The sequence below is a fragment of the Eucalyptus grandis genome, chromosome 10, assembly GCF_016545825.1.
Source record: "Eucalyptus grandis isolate ANBG69807.140 chromosome 10, ASM1654582v1, whole genome shotgun sequence".
Taxonomy (NCBI): Eukaryota; Viridiplantae; Streptophyta; class Magnoliopsida; order Myrtales; family Myrtaceae; genus Eucalyptus; species Eucalyptus grandis.
Genome location: NC_052621.1, coordinates 2,396,488 through 2,403,756, shown reverse-complemented (window position 1 = coordinate 2,403,756; position 7,269 = coordinate 2,396,488). Strand labels below are relative to the sequence as shown.

The 7,269-nt window shown below is 39.9% G+C and overlaps 2 protein-coding genes across 2 annotated transcripts; both read right to left on the bottom strand.

Annotated features, from left to right (window-relative positions):
* Positions 1–1,001: 1,001 nt before the first annotated feature.
* LOC104421062 (em protein H5) lies at positions 1,002–2,069 on the bottom strand. Its single transcript, XM_010032891.3, has 2 exons — positions 1,803–2,069; positions 1,002–1,458 (listed from the first exon to the last, which is right to left on the bottom strand). The coding sequence occupies exons 1-2, from the start codon at positions 1,915–1,917 to the stop codon at positions 1,283–1,285; spliced, it is 291 nt and encodes a 96-aa protein (XP_010031193.3). The 5' UTR covers positions 1,918–2,069; the 3' UTR covers positions 1,002–1,282.
* Positions 2,070–4,129: 2,060 nt separating this feature from the next.
* LOC120289032 (em-like protein GEA6) lies at positions 4,130–5,119 on the bottom strand. The gene is made up of 2 exons (XM_039303459.1): positions 4,931–5,119; positions 4,130–4,410 (listed from the first exon to the last, which is right to left on the bottom strand). The coding sequence occupies exons 1-2, from the start codon at positions 5,043–5,045 to the stop codon at positions 4,247–4,249; spliced, it is 279 nt and encodes a 92-aa protein (XP_039159393.1). The 5' UTR covers positions 5,046–5,119; the 3' UTR covers positions 4,130–4,246.
* Positions 5,120–7,269: the final 2,150 nt, after the last annotated feature.

Genomic DNA, 7,269 nt, shown 5'->3' with positions numbered 1-7,269 from the left:
CTATAATTGACTTCTGAGATTAGAGGCTGGAATGGATGGAAAAGACGGTAAAATAACCTGGGCAGATAACTTCTTCATAAAGGTTCTGACTTGAGGACATTGACGTTTGTCTTCAACAGTCGTGCAATATGTAGTTTTCCCGGCACGTATGGAATCATTCAGTCAAACTTGAGTGTATTTGTCTACTTGGAAGAGCCTTCTGACTTAAAAGTCTCATGAGCCAGCACAGTCGAAAGTCTTAAGGCTCGAGTTATCAGCAGTTAGTTTTCAAAGAGGCTTCATCCAGAATTGCATTTTACAAGTTCTTAAAGGAGGGAGCATGTACTTGGTGGACGAGTTTTGCTCTTACGGTCTTTCACCATATTCTGCTGAAATTGTCACTTGCATTTCACAGACAGTCAAAAGTCTTGGGCGTCATCCTGCAGTGGAAGAAGGTGTGATCACAGGGATCTGACATCTTCCTTTATTTTTTCCTGCTGACGTCCAAGGAGCAGAGTGTCTTTGCAATGTTGGACGTAGCATTTGCAGGTATGGTCACCGTTAGCACTCAGCAGTAATACTCAAGTGTCAAAGCGTTCGATGCTCGACATCGCTATTCACCAATTCAATCTCTTAGTGGAGAGCGTTGGTACTTGTAAGAAAAACAAGAAAAACTCATAGAACACTTGGCACGAGGAGATTGATCAGAGTAACTGATAAATTCAGGATTTTAGATGAAATTTCAAGAAGCTCCGAATTCCCTGTCGATCATCACCAACCTTGGGAGAAGATTGTTGATTTCCTTCAGGAATTTATAAATCCTATATATACCGAGGGCCCCCCTTTTTGTCGTCGCTCCTGCATTTCATCAATTTTGTTGAAAACTAATGCTATGTTAAAAATATAACTAAATTTAAATTTTCTAGTTATGTAAAGCAACAATAGAACCAGAAAGCCATTCACGTTTATCCGTAAGCTGTGCATCCATCATGCCGGCGTGAAAAAGTCCCAACTTTGTCAGATCATGGATGTCGAAACACTTACCTGCGGGAGCCTCATCGTGTCCCCGCAGGAAAGTATCTTTATATTCTTTCCCGAAGTAAGATTACATGCCAAGATCAAAATGCCGTGCAGTCAGCACCTATATACCTAACAGTACACGCACTACAGACACCTGCTAGTTATACACACACCGCACCAGCACCAAAACTTCTCACAACATACGATACAACACAGATGCTGGTGATTATATGCTACCCCAAAAAAAGGACGATGTAGCTAAGTGCAGAAGCAGATATTTGATTCAGCTCCCGGTCCTGAACTTGGACTCGTCGATCTCGATGCCCTCGCGGACGGCGCGCTCTCCACCGGACTCCTCGGTGGTGCTGAGCCCGCCCTTGCGGCCCATCTCCTGATACCCTTCTTTCCCTATCTGCTCTTTCCTCGTCTGCCCTCCTTTTTGCCCTCCTTTGCTCCTCCCTGTCGTAAATAAATTAATCAAAAAAACCCATGTACATGTGATCAGTGTTAACTTTGTTTATTAGCATTATTCGGTTGGACCTTATGGACATGTCCTACTTTCTGCCAGTTCAAAAGCCATCTTTTAGCTCATCAAAAGACTCGAACTTTGTACTGTTGAATGAAAGACTATTGCATGCTATATAAATCATGTCGTAGTGGACCACGCGATAACTTCACTTGACAGAAACTTAAACTTGAAGACACCGTGATCGCGGTGTCCCAAAAGCGTCATATTCTTGTCTACGGAAAGAAAAGGGAGAGTCAAGATTGAAGTTTATTAGAAGCGACGTCTATTGATGTACCTTCAGCGAGGTGCTCCTGAGCCTCGAGGCTCTTGCCGCCGGTGCCGCCAGGAACCACCGTCTCCCCCTCCCTCGCACGGCGGTCGAGTTCTTGTCTCTCCTGCTCCGACGCCATTTCTGTAGGTACTCCCTCTCTGTGTCGCTCTCTCTAGGAACTCCTTGAGTTGTCGTCAGGCTGCAGAAAGATCATTAGAACTGAGTGGGTGACGATGGATCGACCTTTATGTAGGGAGAGGAGGTGAAGGAAATGGTGACACGTGTTGGTGACGTGGCAGGACGGCGAGAGACAAAGATGACACGTGGCCAGTGGAGTCGCGGAAGGAATGACACGTGGGTGAACCAGTCACTACAGGTCTCCTCCACGTAACCGTGACGGCGAAATTGTCGATTATGTTTAGATTAACAGCTCTAATTCAAATTACTTACGGACATTTTTTGTTTTTGCAAATTTATATGTGCTAGAATCTTCAAAAAAGGGGAATAAACAATATGTAACGGTCAAGTCTTTATTAAATAACTCATAAAAGAGTACATCAGGCGGCTAGCACGATAGGAGAGACACTTATAATTTACTAATTTTTTTTTTTTTCATTTATAACTTTCGTACATTTGCTCAAATTTAGAACTAAGATTTTTTATTGGATTGTTTACGTGAAACGACCATATAAGTGCATTTAGCAATAAATTCCGTCAAAAGTTATACATGGCATTTATCATTAAATAGAAATGTCTACGTGAATTTTTTTATAAATTACGTTGCTATCGACACCAACCTTCACGCCTCCTCCAGTAGTCGCCCCATTGCAGCGGGGTTGCGGCGCTGTATCTAAGCCGACACTACCATGGGTCCAAGTCAAGCCTCCACTCCGTTGTCCTTGTTGTCCATGATTGATGCCTCCAAATTTGATTGTCGAAGCTTCTGCGAAGGCACTAATGTGGACGAGCCGCCGTCCATGGCCGGCTACTACCATCCAGATCTAGCGACCGGCCATCATCGTCCAGATCTGGCCAACGCCCTAAGCACGGTAATTAGGGTTCTCTATTCCATGCTTTAAGGTTTTAAATTGGGGCAAGTGTATTCAGCAACCTTGTTTATGCTATGTATGCCGAGCCGCTATGTATGCTGAGCCAGAGTGATAGCGAGACATGTCAAACTTCTAGCATTCCACATTAGACTTAATACTTTGACTCTCTTTTTTCTAAAAGTGAAATTTAAGTGATTCGAGAAAAAAATTTGACAATTTTGACTCTCTTTTTTTCACTCTGTTCCAAATTAGACTTAATACTTTTGATTTTTTTTTTAAAAGTGAAATTTAAGTGATTTGAAAAAAAGTTTCGACAACTTTTGATTTGGCTTTTTTTTTTTCAAAAGTGAAATTTAGGTGATTCGAAAAAAAGCTTTGATCAAAAAGATGATAATACTTATACTGTCTTTTTTTCTCCCATCCTTATCTATTGACTCTTGACTAACTTCCATAGAAATGCTTCAACGGTAGAAAAGATAAACGAAAGTCCATGACAAAAATTGATAAGTTAAAATATCACAAAGATAAGTAACTAAATGAGAGTTGATAATCCTGAAAAAAGTGGTAATTACTTCAAATAAAATTGATAAAGCTTCATGTGAGATTAAGATATTTTTGTATGAAAACAGATAAAAAAATTGATAACACCTAAAAAAAAAAAAACATATAATTTGCAAACAATGATAAAGCTATTCATTTATCAGATCAGATATTAATAAGTAATTTGAAAATCGAGTTGATAAATAATCCATCCCGATACTATTTGGGAAATCTTTTAGGAAAAATAATCCATTTTGTTGGAAGCGAAATAATAGAATTTAAGTATGAGCCGCTGCTCAAAGAAGTGAGATTCATTTAGGCTGAACTTGGGAGAGTCCACTCGAGCTTGGAGAATTATATTTGAACAATAGTAATAAGGTACTTGATGAATTTCTCTCAAGCAATTACAAAACTACCACGATTTTTATACTTTTCATAGTTATTTTATCAGATTAAGTACATATTGATTTACCATAAATCCCAACTATCCCAACATCCATGAAAAGATAGAAAAAGAAAAAAAGACAACCTTCCCGCGCGTATCTATATTCATTTTTATATAAGGCCAGCAAAGAATATATTGAATTATGCATGCATCGCATATCTCGCGTAGATTGTTCAGCAGCCATCCTACAGATACGTATCAAATCGCATATACGAGTTCGTACGTGCAGACCAGGCTGATGCCATTGCCGTCGTCCAAGAACTTGGGGCAAAATTCAACAGACAAACCCAGCAACCAAGTCTCATTCCATTCATCCTCCCAAGTACACACCATGGAAGTCCACACAAACATACATTACCGACCTTTTTATTGCTTCATGAACACGAAAACAGGAAAACACTGAGCTAAAAACCCTACTTAACGAGAGGGAGTGTTCAGCTCTTGGTTCGGAACTTGGACTCGTCGATCTCGATGCCCTCTCGCGCTGTGCGCTCGCCACCCGACTCGTCGCCGGTGCTCAGCCCGCCCTTGCGGCCCATCTGCTGGTACCCTTCCGTCCCCAGCTGCTCCTTCCTCGTCTGCCCTCCTTTGCTCCTCCCTGTACGTCGAAGACAATCGGATTACTACATTCCCAATCGCTTGAGATTTCTTGATTGCAATGCCATAGTAGTATTTCTTACGATATAATGCACAGTTCATTATATGATGAAATTATCAATGACGTAGAACATTTTAGGGCAAAAAAACTTCTATATATCTATTATAAGACCGGCCGAACATCACTTTCAAGTTTCATCCCCAAAGATTAAATCTGCAATAGCAAAAGGGTCGTTCATGTTACACTCATATTCTCGTATATTTTATTATGTACTAAGGTAAGTTTACGTGTCATTTTTACTAATTTATTTTCATGTTTGCAACAATTCCCATTATACGTTATCACTGTATGTAAAGGAGATTCAAAACCTTTTTGGCCCTTAACTAAATCAAGACCCTTAGGCCATCTGAATTCCAAAAATAAGTACATAAAAGAGACGACTGGCTTTCTCTTTCCTCCGAAATATTTCTCGGAAGGACACTAAATTATGATGGGAAGAAGAAAACAAAGAAGATATTACCTTCGGCCAGGTGCTCCTGAGCCTCGAGGCTCTTCCCGCCGGTGCCACCGGGAACCACCGTCTCTCCCTCCTTGGCACGGCGGTCAAGTTCTTCTCTTTCCTGCCGCGACGCCATCGATTTCCTTCTCTGTCTCTCTCCTCCTCCGACGAGCCCTCTCGCTGCTAAGACAAAGTTTCGGTTGCTGCGATCCGGACGTTAACGGTGATGGCATTCAACTGGCGACAACGTGGGGACAATTTATAGAAGCGGGACGAGAACGAACGAACGCCCGTGGGTCCGCGCGACACGTGTGACGGTGACAAGGCCAGAGAGCTCGGAGTCAAGACGCGACACGTAGGCCACGGAATGACACGAGTCGGAGATCTGATCGCAGGACAAGACGGGCCAGGGACGTGGAGGCGACACGTTCTCGAAATGCTTTTTTAACATCTCTCGTCGATGACGATTCACTCAGCAAAAGACGGGAAACAAGAAAAATACAAAAAAAGAAAAAAGCGTTTTTTTATGGTGAATTATATAAGAAATTGTGACTGGAGCGGGGCTGCGAATTTCTTTAGTCCATAGTTTTTGAGAGTCTAGTTAGTAATTAGCATGTTCTTGCACGATCTTCATGTATTATATTCATGACCTCGTAGTTGAACCAATAGAATCATCTCGAGATTAATATCATATTGTTTGTCTCCATAAATCTAAAGTAATGTGAACCTTGAGGTCCTTTTTTGCTCGTGAAATATGACCATTCCTATGTTTAGCTTTTGATTCTAGATCGATTAGTGATCTATCATGTTCTGTGATTTTTGTCCGATCTAGGGTAAAATATATCTTCTTTCATTTCTTCCTTTGATCGACATCTCTTACGTTTTCTGTTTTGTTGACTTAAAAGTGCATATTCAGGATCATAGCCATAAGTTATCAAAGGAAATTTGCATTTAATTTATTAGCTAAAATGATTGATCAAATAAGCAAAATTCTATATAAGGGCAGCAACAGATGAAATCCTATGAGGAGCTTTCTCATGATGATAATCTCACTTGTTTCTCCTATCTATTTATAACTTGCAATCGATATTTGCATGTTTATTTCGCCAAAAACTTCTTAATAAAAGAAAATTCCTTTAAGGAAAATATTTTCCCTTCTCAACTAAGGAAAATTTCCCTAACTTTAAGGTTGCATATTTTTTTTTATTATCATAGATGATTTTTCTTTAATTGATCATTTTTAACAAACCAAATACATGAAACTCCAAAAAACCAGTTTACGGACAATCTTTTCACTCACACAAACACATTCTAAGGTGCTTGTGATCTCCATGCATCCTCTATAGTCCCACAATGTAAGAAGGCATTAAAAAGGAGGCACAATGATCACATTATAGACGACATAATCCATTTAATGTGTCAAATTATGTTGGCCCCACTACTAGTTGTTCTAAAAATTTAAATTGAGCTTGTTTAATGTTAAAATGTTCAATCACTTTCCCTCACGGTGAGATTTTATGGGAGTACTACTCAATATTCTAAAAACTTAAATCATTTAATTAGTCCATGGCTAGACTTGAATTAGAAATTATATTGGCATATCACTTCACTTTTGAATTTTAAAAGGTGGTTGTTGTCTGAACTAGACTGCTAAACGGACATGCATCTAATTGGGGCCCAAGCAGGGCAAAAAGCACAAAAAGTGTTGACCCACCCATTTAGACATTCTCATGTCCGCGCAAGGGGTTTTCCGGAGCTCGAAATCAGACCCGACCTGCACTATGCGACCACACCAAACATGTAAAGGATACCGGGTGAGAGTATACGGTAAGTTTCAGGATCACGGGTCAAATGCCGCTTTGCACCCTGCACCCCATTTCTTGCGTAGATTATACTATACTTACATGATATTGCCTAAGAAAATATGTGCGTAATTAATCATCTCTTTCTCTCTGTTTTTTGAAATTTTCGCATTTAAACATTTGGAAGTCTTGACTTTTCAACAATATCCAAACCTCCCTTATCTTGCTATGCCATGTCTACAACAATGTGCATTAGTTTATCCTCTCAATAAAGTGAGATAAAGTCCATATGTATCTTCTACGACTTAAATGATGAGTAGAAATCGATTTATAACCCCCCATTATGTAGTGCAATCCATTTAAAATTTCATTTTAATTCATCCTCACTATAAAGTGAGATAATCCAAAGAATTTGTGAAAATGACACTTTTCGGTGCTGTTGGATAAGTTTTAAATTTCAAAAAAATCGGAACCGGTACTAATTAGGGAATCTGCCCACATGGATACTTTAGAAAAAATAAAAAAAAAGCCGGATCGGGTAATTACCAAAACCCGGAG